We start from the raw sequence: 20634 nt of genomic DNA, 5'->3' as shown, positions 1-20634 counted from the left end.
CTCATGATCCACTCGCCTTGGCCTCCCAAAGTGCTGGGATTACAGGCGTGAGCCACCGCGCCCAGCCTAAAAAGAGAGATTTTAGGAGTCAGTATGTAACTTTCTTTTCTTCTGTTTTTAACTTATCCACTCAAGGAAGTAGCATGTAAACTACATTTCAGAAAGAAATCACCTGTGAACCTCATTAAAATGGTGATTTTAATTCACATGATCTAGAGTGGGGACTGACATTTCTGCATTATTCTAGCAAGCTTCCCAGTGATGCCAATGCTCTGGTGCACAAACCACACTTGGCCAGCAAAGCCCTAGCCGAATCAGTGAAGGGCTTGGGAAAACACAGATTGCCAGCCTCCACCAACGAGGGTTGGGTTTCAGTAAATCTGGGGTAAGCCCTGAGAATTTATATGTGTAGCAATTTTCTAGGTGATTCTGATGCTACTGGTGTGAGGAATCATACTCTGAGAACAACCGTCCTATACAACAGGAACTAGACAAAGAAAAAACTTGTGACAATGAATGAACACTTTAGAAAATGCAAGGCACAGGTTTCTGTTTACAATGATTTCCCAACACAGAATTTTCCCTCTTATGCGTATACATAAAGAGGCTAAGAACTTTTTAAATATCAAGTTAAAATTAACAACTAACTGAGAGAAACTGTATTAATCAAAACTAGTGATTTATTTAGCCCAAAACTGGAAGATTTTTGGTGCTTTTGTTAATGCCATCCACATTTCCTGGTTTAGCATTAGATTCTAACAAGGCAGCTCACATACTGAGATTCTAGAACTACCTCTCCACAGGGGCAAAAGTAAGCAAATAATTTGTAATGGTTTTCTTCTCAATTTCTATCTAGGCTAAACACATGGTAAAAGCTTTTCCAGGAAGACAATAACAGCTGCATCAATTAGAACATATTTCTTCTTCCAATTTGCAAATAAGTGACCTTTTCAAATGAACCAAAGTATACATAATATAGCTTCCAGTCAAAATGATCACATTAACATCTCTGTGCAGACAGTCTGTAGATCTAGGTTTTATTACCATTGAGACCCTGTCCCATAATGCAGAAAAATGAATTTAAGTCACAAAGTAGCCAAAGTGCTAAGAATTATTTATCATTTTTTCCTGAGCTTTTGTTGAGTATATCAGAGATGATCATAACTAACCTGAGTGATAGAGCCCCGTAGGGATGGAATGCTCTCCACTGAAATTTTGCTGGTTGGAGTTCCCCGAGTTATACTTCCTTCTTGTATGGCTCCTGCGGTACCTGAATACAAACAAAGTTATTAGCAAATTACACCCCCGGACCCTGCCCCAAAACACAAAAAAACAGCCCCTACTTGGATAGAACTCAACTAAGAAGAAAAGAAAAAAGCAGCACAAAACCCATCATGTTTGTTTTATTAAAATGTACTTCCAAAATAATACTAAAGAACTGCTGAAACATGGAACTTCAAAGTTTTAAAATGACTTTTACATGGAAAGAAAACAAATTTAGAATTTAAAGACTATAGTTTAAAAAGCCCATCATTAAAATATACTAATAACTTACTTTAATAAATTTACTGGGAACAAAAGTTTAATATTTCTGCCAAACAGCATATTTTACCTCTGACTACACCTTCATGTTGGGCCCTGACCAATAGACCCTCAGGTTGTGAGTTTTGGCTTCGGGGAGAAAATTCTTCCTGCTTGATGTAGGGCAAAGTAGCTGTGGAAAGGCAGAGAAACATGAAGCAATCCAGTACTAAATTACTGGCTGTGATGCTACAAACGTAGATGCATTATGACTGTATTAACTCACTGACCTGATTTGGCAGATTCCTGTTGCCGTGGCAGTCCAAGAGAGATAGATCCCACTGAGGGCTTGGGTGTTTCTTGAGTGTAGGAAGCCTGATTATGAGAAGTCAAATAAGTGCCTGGTGTTCCCTAAAAAAAAAAAAAAAAATTTAAAGATTAAACAAACATTGTTTTTTCACAAGGTCAATTTCACAAAGTCAGCATTCTCATTTCGGTTTTTAAAAAAAAGTTACACCCCTTCTACCCAAAACTAAGAATAGTTTTTGTAAAGCAATATAATCTTCATCGTAGATTGCTTAAATTTAAAAAAATGTTAAGGGGAGTAGGATATGTCTTCTAAAATTACCATACATTACATGTACATAGTATTTACTATTAATAAATTACATAAATAAAGCACTAAGACATTACAATAAAAATGTAAGCTACTATTATTAATATTCACTCCTACTAAAAATGCTATGGAGAGTGGTATCAGCAAATACAGCAAAGTAATAAGGACTTCCAAAAACTCTCTTCCATAAAAGCAACAAGAAAACCTGGAAACGTTTTAAGAATCAACTTTTTTTTTTTTTCTTTTTTTTTTTTTTTTTTTTTTTGTCTCTATCTCCTTCAGTACTGCTCTGATCTTTTTGAGATAGAGGTTTGCTCTATCACCCAGGCTGGAGTGCAGTGGAGCGATCTCAGCTCACTGCAACCTCCACCTCCCAGTCTCAAGCAATGTAAGAATCGACTTTTAAAGAACCCTGGAAATTAACCAAAGGCTTGTAGAAATCTGGAAACATTTATTTAAAAAAGAAAAAAAAAAAGCTGAATCTAGGTAAAAACAATGGGCTTTGTGGCATTTTAACCTGTTCCATTCTCATTCTCCTGATTAAGCTCTATGGTAGTGTTGAAAACCAAAAGCCCACAATCATAGTGCAAACCAGCTGCCTGGCACCCTCTAGAAGGGAAAGAGCAAGGCTGAAGCTCCTTACAAGCCTAATTCCCAGATAACTGTCATTGTCTGACTTGTCTGCTGGTTCTCTGGGAGACTCCATTCACAAAGGTGTCTTTATTTGACCTGACTGGAGTGGGAGAGGAGGTGCAGGCTTGTCAAAAACAATCAGAGGCAACTTCTCCACTGCCTGAGACAGTAGATCACAGCCAGGGTAAACAACAGGCTAACCAAAACACTTAAAAGGAAAAGCCAGGGAATGAGATGTCCATGGGGGTCTGAAAAGCTCCAACATATTCCCTAGAACCTAGAATGCTACATGTATGTGCAAGGCTATGGATATGCCTAGGAAAGACATGGGAAGACCCCATGCTCTCAACTCAGGCTGTCCTAAAGGCTCTGCACGCCAGGAAGTAAAGACTAACGCAAAGCTATCAAGTGCCCAGCACACAAAGAGCACCCCTCAGCAAAGACTGATTTTACTGATTTTAGACATTTAAGGGAATCTGTCTAATTATTAGCTGATCACGAAGTTCATCAGACCTCAGTGGCCACACATAACAATACAGACTTTACAGAATTAGTTAAGAAAAGTCACTAAGCAAATAATAACAGCCAATTACAGAAACAAGAAGCCCTGAAAAGAAAAGTGGGGGGGGCGCGAGGGGATTCAAGTTCCAGAGTTGCTACATTATATATAATGTCCAGTTTTTGACCCAAAATTATAAGATATGCAAAGAAACATGAAAATGTGAGCTATACATACAAAACAGATCAGGGAACAGAAACTAAAGTAAGACTTTAAATCAGCTATTATAAATATATTCCAAGAACTAAAATGAACCATGTCTAAATTAAAGGAGCCCAGGTGCAGTGGCCTGCCTTCTTGAATCCTTACACTTTGGGAAACCCAGCAGGAGGATCACTTGAGGCCAAGAGTCTGAGAACAGCCTTAACAATATATTAAGACTCTGTCTCTACAAAAAAATTAAAAAAAAATTAAAAGCCAAGGCACAGTGGTGCATGCCTGTAGTTCCAGCTACTCAGGATGCTAAGGCAAGATTGTTTGGGCCTGGGAGACTGATCCTGCAGTGAGCTAAGATCATGCCACTGCACTCCAGCCTGAGCAACAGAATTACTCCAGGAGATAGAAAAAGGAAAAAAAAAAAGAAAGCACAAGAATGATATTTCACCAGATAGAGAATACCAACAAAGAGAAAGAAATCATTAAAAAGAACAAAATAGAAATTCTGGAGCTAAAAAAATATAAGAACTAGGGGTGAAGGTGGGTCTCAACAAACTAAGAATGGAAGGAAACATCTTCAATATGATGAAAGACATCCATGAAAAACTTAACATTTTGCCTAACAGTGAAATACTGAATGCCTTTCTTCTAAGATGAGCAACAAGAAATGCATGTCCATGTTTACCAATTCACTATTTAGCATTCCTGTATCAAGACCATCCTGGCCAACATGGTGAAACCCCGTCTCTACTAAAAATACAAAAAAATTAGCTGGACAGGGTGGCACATGACTGTAGTCTCAGCTACTTGGGAGGCTGAGGCTGGAGGATCGCTTGAACCTGGGAGGCAGGGGTTGCAGTGAGCCGAGACCGCGTCACTGCACTCCAGCCTGAGCAACAGAGCAAGACTCTGTCTCAGAAAAAAAAAAAAAAATCCTAACTACTCGGAAGACTGAGGTGGGAGGATCGCTTGAGCCCAGGAGTTGGAGGCTACAGTGAGCTATGATCACACCACTGCAGAGCAAGACTTTGTTAAAAAATTAAAAAAAAATAAAAAAAACATTTAAAGGAATCAGCCAAATATAAATCAAACAAAACATGTATAAATCTCTAAAGTGAAAACTTTAAAGCACTGCTGAGAGATACAGATAAATGAAAAGATATACAAGTTCATGGATTAGAAGATTCAATGTTAAGATATCCACTTCTACCCCAAATTGATCTATAGATTTAATACAATTCCAACAAAAATCCCAGCAGATGGGTGGTTTCTGGTTTTGTTTTGTTTGGTCTTTTAAGCCGTAAACTATGATTTGAAGCATTCTCAGATGTTTGGGGGGCAACATCTTCTTAAAATGGGTCCCTGTGCTTGCCTTCTGGGGAGGCAGTGCTGAGCAGGTGAATCATAAAGCATTTACGCATATGTTATATGCCCACTGCACCCACCTCTTCCCCACAACCTTTGCCTCTTGGGTGGTTTGTGCTACTTTCCCCTTACTTTGCTACATTTCTAGAGTTAGGTTGGTTTTACTTACAAGATTCATGTTTAGGGGGAAAAATAAAACTCTCCCTTAAAACATATTTCTACTCCTCCTACAAATAAAATAAATGAAGTGGGGAAAGGACAGGACAGGACAGGAAAGGAAAGGAAAGGGAGGAGGAGGAGGAGGAGGAGGAAGAGAAAGAGAAGGAGAAGGAAGAGAAGGAGAAGAAGGAAAAGAGAAAATTTTTTTCTTTAAGTAGACTGACAGATTGTTTCAGCCTCTGCTGCTGCCAGATGCCCATGAAAAAGTGGGGGCAAAAAAAAAAAAAAAAAAAGAGCAGGTTCTGAAGCTCACCTTTGACTGAACCTACCCCGTAGATGTTGCTGCCAAATGTTAGCAGTTTCTCCAAGACAGAATTAAAGTGAATGGAAAAGCTGGGAATCTTGGTGGAGGGGTAGTAACTATTGAAAGGGGCAAGAATACAAGCACCGTAACTTCTGAGGTGCCCTTTTCCAAAGGGTATTTGAAATAGCTCACCAAAAAATATCTGAAGAGTAAGCTATGTGATTGGTGTGCATAGCTGCTAACAGCAAAGAGAATTTCGGATTATGTTACTTCCAAATTAATCAGGACAAAGAAGAGAAGGAAGATGAGGATTAAAACTCATTTACCTGGAATTTTTTGTATGAGTCCTTGAATAAAACTTGGGAACCAAAAAAAGTGTGGGAGACAGAAATTGTTAAGCTGATTATATAATTTATATGAAAATGCAAAAGGCATCAAATAGCCAAAACAATCTTGAAAAACAAAAACACCAAAGACTTATACTACATGATTTCAGTACTTACAATAAAGCTATAGTAATCAAGACTGTGGTACTGACAAAAGGATGAAAAAGTACATCCATGGAACAGCATGGAGATAATGCAGAAACAGAACCATATATACTGTCAAACGATTTCTAACAAAGGAACTAAAGCGATCAAAGGAGTAAAAGACTTTTCAATTGGTGCTATTTTCTACTAGAAATTTACATAAAGATGAATGTTAATCCTGACCTCATACTATACACAAAAATTAATTTGATTCTGGTCATGGGCCTCAATATAAAAGCCAAAATTATAAAGCTTTCAGAAGAAAAAAACAGGCAAATATCTCACAGCCTTGGAGCAAGCAAAGATTTCTTAGCAAAATAAAATTAATCATAGGAGAAAAAAGTGTGTATATATATTTAGACGACATAAAAATTTGCAACTTCTGCTCATCAAAATACCAGTAAGAAAATAGACAAAAAACAGAGAAAATATTTGTAATACATATATCTAACAGAGAACTTTCAACCATAATAAAGACCTACAACACAGTATCAAAAAGACTCAGTAGAAAGAGATAATCAGACTTAAATAGTCACTTCAAAGGTGTACAAATGGCCAATAAGCACATGAAAAGTGCCCAACACTGTTTGTTGTCAGGGAAATGTGAAATACAACCACAATAAGATATTATTACACACCAAGTATAACTAAAATGACCAAGACTTGACAACATGAAATGAAGCACTCATGTCTCGTACATTGCTAGTGGCAGCATAAAACTGTAGAACCGCTCTGGAAAAGTATAAAACACACATAAACCTAGTAATTCCACTGCCAGGTAATTGTACAAGAAAAATAAAAACATACGTCCACAAAGAACCCATTACAAGAATGCCCAGCTTTATTCATAGTTGCCAAAAACTGGAAACAGCTCAGGTTTTCATCAACAGGAGACTGGATAAACAAACTGGTATTACTCAGCAATAAAAAGGAAAAAACTACTGATTACATAAAACCCTGGACGAATTCCCTAAAACCATTATGCTGAGTTAAAGAAGACAGATGCAAAAGAGTACACCATGTTTGATTCCATTCACAGGAAGTTCTAGAAAAGGCAAAACTAATCTACAACAATAGGAAGTCGAATAGTGGTTGCTTCAGGAAGTGGGAGGGGAGATGGGCTGGGAAGGAACATGAGAAAACTTTCTGAAGGGAAGAAGTGTTCAATAAGTTGACAGGGGTGTGACCACTGATATCCATGTTAATCAAAACTGATGGAACTGTTAAGACCAGACCATATCTCAATTTTTTAAAAACTAATGAACCAGGAAAAAGATTTAGTGGCCAAAGTCAGAATAAATTATAATACTAACCACCTACAATTTAATATTTAGAGCCTTTATCATAGATTAGTGAACAAATATTCTACTGTTTGAAACTAAGTTTAAAACTCGGTAAGTTTAAAGTGATGTAAATTAAACTAGGTGGTATGCCAAGTGCCAAGTGTAATTAAATGGGTGGTATGCCATGACTACTCAATCTGGGTACATAACTCACTGAAAGTTCTGATTTGTGGCAAAAGTATAGTGACTGCTGCATTTTCTGGTCATTATCTCTTGAAATTTCATATTCAGACAGATTATTATTTATTAGTACTCTGACAAATCAGTGCAAGAAGGAGGGACAAGTTTTAACAAAGCCATATTCAACAAGAAATCTACTGTAAAGAGAAGTCGTTTCACCTGTGAGATGGAGCCTCCCATTATAAAAGATGGTTTTTCTGAAGCCACTGTGGTTTTGGATGACGGGATGAGAGGGGGCGGTGGCCTGGTTGGTCGAGTTGTTGGAAGCCGAACGCCTTCAGGGAGATTAGTTATCACTTGATGTGGAGCAGGCTGAAGGACTTTTAAAAGGAAAGAAAAATGATTTTATAATAGTCCATTTCCTAGTTTACAACAGGTTACCTCTCTCAGTCATTCCTGAATTTTTAAATCACAAATTAAAAAATGCAACATGAAACCAACAATGAACATTTCTATTTAAAATTTCTCATTCACGTAAGCCTGTATACATATTTAAGTCACAAATATTATTTGTGGGGTTGAAATGTTCAACTCTCTTTCAAACCAGAGCTTCCAAGCTGATGCTCATTCCAAACTACTTCTGCTTAGCAGAGCAAACATCAGTCTTCAAATATTTATCTCTCGCCACCACTCTTAGGGTACTTCTTAAGAACAGCTGATAACACTACTTCATAGAATGCACACACATGACTGACAACCAGTTATACATCCTTTTCGCATCTTGCACATTTTGAGAAACATTTACTGATTCCGGCTCTCACAGAACACTTGAATTTTGGGGATGGGGAGATCTCAAGAATTTTACAAATTCATGTACTCTTCTTAAAGGAAGAGTCAGTCAATGTCACAGTATAAATGTGTGAACACAAATTTCCCAGTGGCCCAGTGAACTCAGCTAAATACAATTGATGATGGAATGCAGAGAAACAAAGTCATTTTGAAACAGCAAGGACATGTCCTGGAAGAGCAGTTCATTCACGAGATTAAACCGCCCACGTGGAACATGTGTGGGTGGATGGCCAGCAGCCACTGCACAGAGGAGTGATATTTACCTGGCGGGACACTATAGCAGGCTGCACTCATATCAGGCTGTGGAGCGGCTTTACTGACTTCTCTTGGAGAAAGCCTACACGGTGAGGCTGACCTTGCTGCAGTATTGTGCATCTGTGCTTCCTGTTCTAGAGCACGTTTGACCTCAGCATAAGGCATATAGGCGACTGATTTTCCTATGAAAGTTAAAGTTATCAAAATAAGGGAAGAACCCCAAATTAAAATAGTAAGTTTGAAAGGACCAAGCCCACACCATCCAGGGGCAGATCCAACTATATTACTAACATTAAAGTCTAAAATTCCTGGGGGCAAAATCCACCCACAGAGAAGTTAAGAAATCCTCTAACTCTAAATCTTCTGTGTATCCTCAAATACTCATTTACGAGTTTTCCCTTTAAAGGACCAAGAACTTCTCTTTCCTCTTAAGGAGAATCAAGTGTTTTCACATGCAATAAAATCACAATAGGGAAATATCAGATTATCAAGCAATTCTGTTAATTCAAATCTGGCCTGACTGCAGGTTATTAGCTTTGCGAGGATTTCACGACTCTTATAATTGGCCTGTTGAAGCTCACTCCATGATAATATGCACAGAAATAAATTTAATTAAGAAATGGAAGAAGGCTTTCAAAAGATGCAGATCAAACTAATCCAAAAATCCTATATAAGCTTATCAAAACCATGAATATAACTACAATAATACTAATTAAAATTATTTATCATGTAAGTTACCTCCACATAAAGCATAAAGAAACTTTAAACATTTTAAAGGGCATGCCAGAAATGCAGTCATATTAAGAGTTTAAAATATATAGTTTCTTTTTAAAATGAAATTAACATCTGTAATTTTTGAAAATCCAAAAAGCACAAAGTAAAACTCATTTGTAACCCTGACCACTTAGATTTGTAGCATTTTAATGTCTGTCAGAATAAATTCCCACACATTTTATTTATTATTTTCACTACCTAGTTGTATCCATTTATCTTTCCTGGTAAATCTAAATTTAAAATGTCCCCAAACAACTGGAATTTTCATCAGACTTGTATTAAATTTATGAATAAATACAGAAGACTTGACATTTTATAATAATGAGTTTTCTAGTTGAGAAATCTTGTTTTTGTCAGATAGGTCCATACATTGCTTGTTAAAAATTATTCCTAGATGTGTCATATTGGTAAGAAAACCATCTCTTTCATATATATGGGTTTATATAAATAAACCTGATTACTGCAGACATACAGGAAAGATGCGGATTTCTGTGTAATATTTTTTTCTGAGAAACTAATGAACTTTCTTTTTAGCTCTAATAACTTTTCAGTTGATTCTTTTAGGCTTTTAGGTGAATAATCTTATCCTATAAATAATTTGTCTTTTCCCTTCAAATACCTAAACCTCTTATTTCCTTACTACACTATTTTTTGTAATCATTTACTAAGGTGCTTTTAAAAATCAGAAACAATTACAAAAATATGAACTAATATTCAAGTGCTAGGCAGGGTGCATTACATATATTATCTATTTAGCCCTCAAGACCAATGTGATTATTAATACCATTTTACAGATGAGGAAACTGAGGCTCAGAAAAATCACATCTAATTGCCCAACCAAGGTCTACCAGGGATTTTTTTAAAAGCAGTATAATTACAGACCATTAGCTCTAAACCACAGGGCAATAGTGTCTCACTAAAGGACGGGGTGTTGAATTTCAGATGTCTCTGGGGTATCCATCAAGATGACGGTACTTTTTCCTTCCATGACACATTAATATAATGAATTAGAGTAAGTGTCCTAATACTGAGTAAACAGATTTATGAAATAACCCAGCTCCAAAAGAAAATCACCACTTCTTTCCTAGAGAATTTAATATGATAATGTATTAAAAATCCAATGTCTAATTATTTTACCATTTCCAGTAAGTTTATAACTATGTTAAAAAAAAAAAAAAAATCCACTGGTCAAAGTAGGTTTTTTGTTTTTGTTTTTGTTTTTGTTTTTTTGAGACAGAGTCTTGCTCTGTCTCCCAGGCTGAAGTGCAGTGGCACAATCTCGGCTCACTGCAACCTCCGTCTCCCGGGTTCACGCCATTCTCCTGCCTCAGCCTCCCAAGTAGCTGGGACTACAGGGGCCCGCCATCACGCCTAGCTAACTTTTTGTATTTTTAGTAGAGACAGGGTTTCACCGTGTTAGTCAGGATGGTCTCGATCTCCTGACCTCGTGATCCACTCACCTCAGCCTCCCAAAGTGCTAGGATTACAGGCGTGAGCCACCGTGCTCGGCCTTTTTTTTTTTTTTTAATGATGGAAATTTGGATGGTTCTAAACACAGCTATTTAAATTACCGTGTACCCGGAGCACGAAAAGAAAAACAGCAACAGCAACAAAATAAACATGCAACAAACTAGGGTCAGTTACAAAGAAGCATTAACTCTTTTTTTGTTTGTTTGTTTGTATTTATTTATTTATTTATTTTGAGACGGAGTCTGGCTCTGTCACCCAGGTTGGAGTGCAGTGGCGTGATCTCGGCTCACTGCAAGCTCCGCCTCCCAGGTCCACGCCATTCTCCTGCCTCAGCCTCCTGAGTAGCTGGGACCACAGGTGCCCGCCACCATGCCCGGCTAATTTTTTGTATTTTTAGTAGAGATGGTGTTTCACCTGTCTCTTACTTAGCCAGGATAGTCTCAATCTCCTGACCTTGTGATCCGCCCGCCTCGGCCTCCCAAAGTGCTGGGATTACAGGCGTGAGCCACCGTGCCCAGCCTTAACTCTTATTTTAATTGGATAATTTTGTTAAATTGCGTTAGAAGTTCAATTGTAACTCTACCTCCATAGGCTTGAGTTCCTTAACTGTAGAAAAGAAGCTTAAAAGTTACCAATAAAGCAGAGGTCAACTCGTGTAAATGTTACTGGTAAGTGAAAACAATTCTGTAAGGTTTTTTTCAACCTTTTCTACAGATGGGAAAAGCTTTAAGCAACTTAAAACGGGCATACCTACAGTAATGATTTATACCATTCACATTAAGAGAAATAAATACAACCAAATAGTTGGACAACAAGTGCTGCCTGTTACTTGCTGAGAGACCATGAAGGGAAAAGTAGAAAACATGGCCCTAATTCAGGTGGACTGTACCAATATTTGGTGATACTTTATACATAAATCCATACTCTCACTATTCTTCACACTCTATAAACTGTTCTGTGAGGTTAAATTTAAACCATTTGTGTCAAACATTCTAGACACAAGCATCTTAACTGCAAACATTAAAATGTTATTTGAAAGGTTATCCTATACACTGAACTACAGGATAGATTCAAAGAAAGATTTCTGGTACTTGTTAAACAAATTATGGGATGAATACACTAGGGAAATTAGCTAAAACAAAACAACCTTTGGATAAACTTTCCCTCCTTATAGAGCATCACCTTCAACCAAACTGTAAAATTCTTAATGTCATACTAATCAAACATACAATTACAATTTGGTTTTAAGATGATTGAATTATGATTAAAAATTAGGATACCACTGAGATCTAAACCACATGTATTAATGTGACTAACACAGAGAAATACAATTCACAGTTTGGAGTCTCAGAATTTGGAGATCTAGCCTGGTTCAGTTTTTTCAGTTCCCAAATACAACTCATTTTATAAAGCAGATCAATAAAAGATATTGATGCTTTAAAATTATAATATGATATCCATATTAAAATGACCCAGATATTACCAACAATAATGTTATGCTTTGGCATAAGTTCAACAAATGATACCATCTGAATGTCATTTTTCTAACTTTTACTACTTCTTCACAAAATCTGTCCTAAATTATTAATGTAAGACATACATCCAGAGACTTTTATTCTCTAAAGTATCATTTTCCACTGATGAATTTCCTCATAATTGGAATGTTCAAAAGACAAACACCTGCGATAAGTCCGTTAATATGCTGTAGTGAAACGCAATAAGGATATCTCCATTATGTCATTCATTTATAATTCATTCCTTTAAGGTGTGATTACCGAGTACATGTGTCAATTACAGAACTAGGGATTAAGAATTCCCTAGACCCAACAAAGTAAAAGCCTAAAAGTTATCAATATTTCTACCTTCATTCAAGGAAATATTCATTTAGCACCTTTTATATTCCTTGGTGGATATTATCATTCTGGTTCACATTTTTCCTAGCACAAGATTTATGTTTAAAAGATTAACAAGTTTACATTTAAAACTCTAACATAAGAAGTTCAGTGTGTTATGTAACTAATAACTCATTATTGGTGTGATCTAGGCAGAGTCAGCAGGATCAGTTAAATACCACAGTTCCTATTTTATATTAAATAACCCTTGGAATGCATGGCATTGTAAAACTAATAGCTCTTATTTAGCTAAATAAAGTACTATAAAGAATCTTCTGAATCATTCAGACTATTTCAGTATTCTTATATTCTAAGCATATCATAGCATATAAGTAGACTGTAAACTCATTCTTAACCAGAAACATGTGCCCATCTTCTAACCATGTCAGAAGAATGTATTAAAACTTAAAAACCACTCCTTTCTTTTTTTAAAGAAAGTAAAAGTGTACCACACACCAACTAAAACAGCAACAGACCAATTCAAATCTATTACTTGAAATAAAAACAGTGATGTAACAATGAAAACAGGTACCTCCATAGTATCTACTAATACTGTGTATATACAGTACTAATACACTAATTAGTATGTAATTATACACTACATTATACATAAAATAACGCAGAGCCACATGTTATATAACAATACCGAATGCTCCTTCCTTAATTTTACAACCACAACAAGGTGGTTGTACTATTATTTTCATTTTATAGATGAGAAAACTAAAGCTATGAAAGGTTAAGTGACCTGCTTGTGGCCACACAGCTGGCAAATGCCAAGGTGAAGGCTTAACCAGCATCTGCTTGGGAATAGCCACTACACAAAGTTGTGTCTCTCATCTACCAGAGAATGTGAATATTACACTGTAATATTTGAAGGGGATTTGCTTCGAGGACCGGACAACAATTCTCACTTACTCTGAAAATTCAGATGAATGGAACATAAAGCATGACTTTATTTGTAAGTCTTCCAGCACAAAGATGAATATCAGAAAATTCACATTAACTAGAATGCTACTAAAAATGTTACTGGCATCCTTTAGTAGTTAATAATACTAACATTTCTTCAGAGTTTAAGGTCAATTTAAGGAACTGTGTCTGTTAGGGACAAATGTAATAATCAGTTGGGAGGCTGATAACTTACAAAGCACAATGGACACTGCATATGGGTTTAGCTTTATTTCCCTTCATAAAAGTTCTCTGTGGTGATGGCTCTATTTACCTACCTTCCCACTCTCTGTTTGGACTCTTGGATGTGCCACATGGACTTGTAGAACTTCTACATTCCAAATCTATCTGTTCTTGTCTCTGCCGCTGCTCCTCCAGGAGTGCTGACTCATGCATTGCTTTAATGTGTCGCTGGTAGAGAGCATAGCCACTCACTGGGGTTCCAATTGGTATGTTACATGGGGTGCAGGATACCTACAGGAAGAAAATAAATCTAAATATGCAAACAACCAATGTAATAATAATTGCCATTTGTTACAAGTAATGCTTATTTCTGTCATAATATTGGTTGAATTGATTTTATCATTTTTTAATCAAAGGTATCTTCAAGAATGATGTTTAAGGCTGGGTGCAATGGCTCATGCCTGTAATCTCATCACTTTGAGAGGCTGAGGCAGGCAGGTCAGGAGTTCAAGACCAGCCTGGCCAACGTGGTGAAACCTCGTCTCTACCAAAAATACAAAAATTTAGCCGGGTGCGGTGATGCATGCCTGTAGTCCCAGCTACTCGGGAGGCTGACACATGAGAATTACTTGAGCCTGGGAGGCAGAGGTTGCAGTGGGCTGAGATCGCACCATTGTACTCCAGCCTGGGCAACACAGCGAGACCTAGTTTTCTTTCAGAACTGATCACAATGTAAATCACACAATCTGTAGTAAGAGAAACAAAAAATCAGAAATCACAACACATCTGTCTGATTCTAATTTATGGCAGCCAAGTCCCTTGTGGCCCTAGGTCCCATCCCTCATCTCTCTCTTACCAGGGATCAGATCCATTTATATATTTTTTTTCTTTTCTTTTCTTTTTTTTTTGAGACACAGTCTGGCTCTGTTGCCCAGGCTGGAGTGCAATGGTGTGATCCTGGCTCACTGCAACCTCCACCTCCCGGGTTCAAGCAATTCTCCTGCCTCAGCCTCCCGAGTAGCTGGGATTACAGGTGCACACCACCACACCCGGCTAATTTTTCTATTTTTTCGGTAGCAAAGGGGTTTCGCCATGTTGGCCAGGCTGGTCTCGAACTCCTGGCCTCAAGTGATCTCTCGCCTCAGCCTCCCAAAGTGCTGGAATTACAGGTATGAGCCACCGTGCCTGGCGGATCACATCCATTTATGTGATTTAAATGTCATCCATTTGTTAATGATTCACAAATTTTCTATTTCCTCAAGACACTTTCTCCAAGTTCCACACTCATATAAAATGGCCTACCGAACAACTCCACTTGGGATATCTCAAGGAAGCTCAGAACTTAGTTAAAAAGGGAACTTCCCATTTTTGAAACTCCATTCTTCTTCTTCAGTTGCTCTCCATTTTAGACACGGAACCTCAGGTGCTTCAGCCAGAAACTTGGCAGCCATCCCTGACTAATCAATCTTCTCCTCTCCCACAACCAATTCATTCACATGGCTATTCCCTTAGGATAGAAATGGACTGTTCTTTAAGATAGGCCATCCAGAACCATCCAATAAAACATGGTGATTCCCTCCCCGTTTTCCCTCTGATTGAGACCTGTTCATTGCTTTCACAGTACACAGCATTTGCCACAGTTTGAAACTGTTTTATTTTTCTGTCTCTCTGACTTTATGAAGGAAACAACCAAGCTGTTTTGTCCAATACTTAAAAAAATAGCCCAGAACACAGTACACGATTAAATACCTAATGAATAACAAATATCCCTAGGAAGCCCTAGAGATCTGACTTTTTTAGAATCTGGTAACTTAAGACTTCCATAGTTTTTCCCCTCACATAAGTAGTATTATTCACTGATCCCAAAACCTGTAACTTTCTTGCCTTTGTGCATTGTCTTACACATAAACATAGCTTTTCCTCCTTTTGCTATAAAGCCAAATGAGCTGTTTTGATCCAATGAAAATATTATTTCTTATGCAGAGTCTTCTTTAAGCTTCAAATTAAGACACTCCCTCTTCTCCAAAACATCCATAGTATTTTTTAACCGAATAGAGCATCGCATTTTAATTCATTCTAACTTTTACGATAATTTTTTTAATGCTTTTTTTTTGAGACAGTGTCTCACTTTTTCACCCAGGCTAGAGTGCAGTGGTGCCATCTCACTTCACCACAACCTCAAACTCTCAAGTTCAAGCAATCCTCCCACCTCAGCCTCCCAACCACAGGCGCATGGCACCACGCCGAACTAATTTTTTTTTTTTTGGGAGGGGGAGAGACAGGGTTTCGCCATGTTGTCCAAGCTGGCCTCGGAACTCCTGCGGTCAAGTGACCCGCCCACCTTGACCTCCCAATAGGTTGGGATTACAGGCGTAAGCCACCACGCCCAGCCTCTTTGCCTATGCAGACCAGTCCCTAAGTTTTTTGAAATCAGAGACTATAATATATAAATATTCTCCCCAGTATTAAGAACATTGTCTTAATCACTCAATCATTCGTCCGTTTGAATGAATCAGTGAATGAACAAATGTTTAATGATCTTTTTGTGATAAGTACACAATTAACAACTTTTACCAATTATTATTTAAGATAGAAAACACATTTTTTAATAAAGTAAGAGCTTTAAATATTTGAATAAAGAGAAAATAACTAAAGAAAAGAACAATACCCAACATGGGAATTCAGTATCAAAAATGAGTCAAATTTTACAGATTATTAAGGTAAAATGTAACTAAAATATACTTGAAATCTGTAGATTATTAAGGTAAAATATAAACTAGACTTGAAATTATATACTGGAGCTAGCCATAATCTCTACAATTCATTCTAAATATTCAAAACCTAATTACATGCTTAATGCTACTACTGTTTTATGGCTCCTTATTGCTGTGGTTACAAACAAAAACAGGACTTACTAATATTTATGACTACAGCATTATATTTCTTTTTTTTCTTAACTGGAAATGACCATTGAAATCAATCATTACAAGTCATTTGAAAAAGTAATGTACTGAGGATATAACCTTCGGTTATCTCAAAGAGTTTACTCAAAATTAGACTCAGCATCTTCTTACCCTTCTCACACATATGTCCACGCCCAGTATAGGAGGATATATGAAAAACCAAGGTACTAAAATCAAGGACTGACCAGACAGGTACTAGTCACAATAGCCCAGAGGTGGAAGCAATCCAAATATCTATGAATGGATGAATGAATAAAATGTGGTATACAGATACAATGGAGTATTATTCAGCCTTTCAAAGGAAAGAAATTCTGGCGCGTGCTAAATATACCTGGAGGACATTATGCTGACTGAAATAAGCCTATCACAAAATGACAAATACTGTATGATTTCATTTATATGACATAGTGTGATACAATAAAAATTAAATATTTGGTCCTTCTCCCAAAGACTTTTTTTGTTCCAAATCCTTAGAATTTCCAGAGCAGTAGAGTGTCTTTTATATGCTAACAAGATGACTGACTCCAGGCTGGGGGACTCTAGATTGCCTCAGGATAAGGGCTGGCAGTCCAAAAAACCACAAGGCAGGGGGCTGGAACTTCTTTGGGGATTGGGGTAAGATGTCTCTCAATATTTTGGAACTTTCAGTTCCATCCAGCTCACCCCACCCCCAACCCTCCAGGGAGAGGAGAGGGGCTAAAGGTTCATGTATCCATCACCAATGGCCAATGATGTAATCATTCATGCCTATGTGATGAGGCCTTCTTAAAAACTCCAAACGATGGGGTTTAAAGAGTGTCCAGGCTGGTGAACACGTGGAGATGCTGGGAGGCAGGCAGACCTAGAGAGGGCACAGAAGCTCCACACCCCTTCTGCACACCTTGCCCGATCTATCTCTTCCATTTAGCTGTTTCTGAGTTATATCCTTTATAATGAACCAGTAATTATAAGTAAAGCACTTTCCTAAGATCTCTGAGGCATTCGAGCAAATTATGGAACCTGACGGGGAGAGTCAGAGGAATCCCCAATTTGCAGCCTAGTCAGAAGTGTGAGTAACCTGGGGACCCAATACCTATAGAGCTGGCATCAGAAATGGGGGTAGCCTTGTGATACTGAGCCCTTACATTTGTGGTATTAGACGATTACACCAGGTAGTTAGTGTCCGAATTGAACTGAACTGTAGGAACCTAGTTGGTGACCAAAAAGGTGGAGAATTCATTGGTGTGAGGAAAAAAAACCCCATACATTTGTTATAGTAAGTATTGTGGGAAAAAACAGTTCATTGGTATCTAAACTGTGTGTTAAATTCATAGAACCAGAAAGCAGAAGAGTGGTTACCAGTGGCTAGCGGGAGGAGGAAGAGAGGAGTTGTTTAATTAATATTGCATTTGAAAGACGAAAAGGTCCTGGGGATCATTTTCTAAACAATGTCAATATGCTTAACACACAGAAGACTAGTGAACTGTATACTTAGAATTGGTTACGATTATTAATTTCATGTTACATTTTGTACCACAATTTTTTAAAATCTAGAACCAATTAAAGAAGAGAAGAAATATGTCTATCAAGGTCTCAGTTTTTCTATTTTAGTTTTCTTCCTCAATGAAAACTTACCATTGGTGGGATAACAGCAGCTCGATGCTGAAGCTGTGGCAGATCCAGTGGATTTGGTTTTAATGGGGATGAGACTAGTATAGATCCAGTGGGGTTTAACAGTGAAGGCTTTGAGTCCATAGGAAACATCCTGCAATTGCAATTTTAAAAAAAAGATAAATGAATACATTTTTGAGACTCAAACATATATGATCACTATAATTTCCTCTAAGTTAATATGTACATACACATGCACAACTGGACACACATATACCCATATAAGATATTTGGACAGTTAAGGAAAAAGGAACCTATAAAGCTGATTTTCCAGATAAAGAAACTGAACACTGTACTCACTTCAGCAGTACACATACTAAAATTAAAATGATACAAAGATTACCATGGCCCCTGCACAAGAAAAACATGCAAATTTGCAAAGCATTTTATATTAGAAAGAAAAGAAAAAAGAAACCTAATACTGACTTACAGGTTGAAATTTATGTCAATCGTCTATAAGACCAATCTGAACAAAACAATCTGAACAAAGTCCATTTAAAACTGTTCAGTCCTAATTTACCACAAATGTCCTAACATGGGTTAAAAACTAGTTACCTGTTAGAGGATGTTTTATTGGGATCAGAGTATTTTTTTTTTAATATTTGAATAAGCTGCTGTGATTTTTAAACTGAAAATTTCATCCAAAATTCCAGACTTCTGGCTTCTCATGAAAAATGGAAAGAACCAACAACACGAAATCAGCACTCCCCCACAGCAGCGACCTGCCATGCATCTAGCAGCCGCTGCCCTGCTCACATGAGCACACACTCCTCTGCTCACCATAGTCCCTGCCATCTCACACTCCACCAGCTGATGCTGCCAATACCTACACTCAAGTTTAGGACGCCCAATATATAAACTTCAGGAAATTTTGTACTAGTGTCATGCTTTATGAGCTTGGTCATATTTCCCAATGTTGTCATGGTCACTGGGGGAAGGTGAACATTTAAAAATGTATAAATTGGTAAGAAAATTAGAATCTATTTTAAAAAACAATGCACATACTACATAAAGAAGAAAGATGATATTAAAGCTATAGAAAATTGAAAGTGTTATTTCGGTCATATGGGAGCAGTGTAGACTTCAAGGTGTCATTCAGAAACCATCATATTTTTCCAAGGAATTTCTGAATTTCAAAACTACTATCATGTTCATCTCTTAGGATGTTTACCATTTAAAATTACTGCCATCCTAATCTTTCCTTCACGTATAGTTACCAAAACCAACAGTGCAAAACACAGATAATCTTTATTTTAGAGGAGATGTTTCATAAAGAATGCTTAAAAAGGGACCACACAGCTTGAATCCATTTATGTTTACTGCAGTTAAAGACTGACACCATTAAAATAAAATCTAGATTACTGTGAGGTGAAGGAAAAAGAGTGATAGTCAAATTTTCTGGTAAACCAATAGTTAAGCAGAACACCTATTTTATTTCAATTCATGTTGATGAAAATTCTAGCATCTACTATATAAAACACTCTTGAAGAATCAGCACTATAGTGCTATTATTTTTCTAGTATCAAATCTCATTATGGAGTACATAAAAAATATATTGGATATGAACTGAAAATAGTGACACCAAGACACAGTCTGAAAGCTAAACTTGGAAGAGAATTTAGCTCTCTGTTGAGTAGCTTGTCTCTTTTCTCTTATTAAAAAGAAAAAAAGGAGAGGGGTTTAATTGGGCTCGGATTAAGTGATGTTTCAGTCTGATTCACTTCTAGAATTTGCACCAATTTAACATTCTACTAAAATTGTAAGTGATTCAATTTCTTTTAAGGAAAAGGAAACACCAGGAAATAAAATATACGAAATAAAGTAGTAACTATACCTGTAAAATATATATCTTTTACTGTAATTTTTACAAAAACCATAAAGATATGATGCATTTTTTGTATAATTAATTAACCTTTAATGACTAAAAATACTTGTAAACTGCAGGGCGCAGTGGCTCATGCCTGTAATTCCAGCACTTTGGGAGGCTGAAGTGGGTGGATCACCTGAGGTCAGGAGTTTGAGACCAGCCTGGCCAACATGGCAAAACCCCATCTCTACTAAAAATACAAAAATTAGCCAAGCATGGTGGCATGTGCCTGTAGTCCCAGCTACTTAGGAGGCTGAGGCAATAGAATCACGTGAACTCAAGAGATGAAGGTTGCAGTGAGCCAAGATCGTGCCATTGCACTCCAGCCTGGGGAAGAGCAAGACTCCGTCTCAAAAAAACAAAAACAAAAACAAAAAAAAAACTTGCAAATTAATCGCATTATACCTGATATTTTAAATTACAAATATGAACAATCTAAAATGTTAATGGATACAAAAAAGTGGTCATCATAATTATCAT

The 20634-nt window shown here is 37.1% G+C and overlaps 1 protein-coding gene across 1 annotated transcript in view; it reads right to left on the bottom strand.

Annotated features, from left to right (window-relative positions):
* Positions 1 to 20634, bottom strand: part of NCOR1 (nuclear receptor corepressor 1) — a 195160-nt gene that overhangs the window by 52205 nt on the left and 122321 nt on the right. The window contains exons 20-25 of the mRNA XM_011975291.1: positions 18252 to 18381; positions 13770 to 13965; positions 7526 to 7686; positions 1812 to 1932; positions 1613 to 1714; positions 1170 to 1270 (exon numbers count right to left, since the gene is read on the bottom strand). Coding sequence (XP_011830681.1) covers positions 1170 to 1270; positions 1613 to 1714; positions 1812 to 1932; positions 7526 to 7686; positions 13770 to 13965; positions 18252 to 18381 — 811 coding nt within the window. The remainder of the gene's footprint in view (positions 1 to 1169; positions 1271 to 1612; positions 1715 to 1811; positions 1933 to 7525; positions 7687 to 13769; positions 13966 to 18251; positions 18382 to 20634) is intronic.

The sequence above is a fragment of the Mandrillus leucophaeus genome, unplaced genomic scaffold (genome assembly GCF_000951045.1).
Source record: "Mandrillus leucophaeus isolate KB7577 unplaced genomic scaffold, Mleu.le_1.0 Scaffold153, whole genome shotgun sequence".
NCBI classification, from domain to species: Eukaryota; Metazoa; Chordata; class Mammalia; order Primates; family Cercopithecidae; genus Mandrillus; species Mandrillus leucophaeus.
This window is presented reverse-complemented; position numbering and strand designations above follow the sequence as displayed.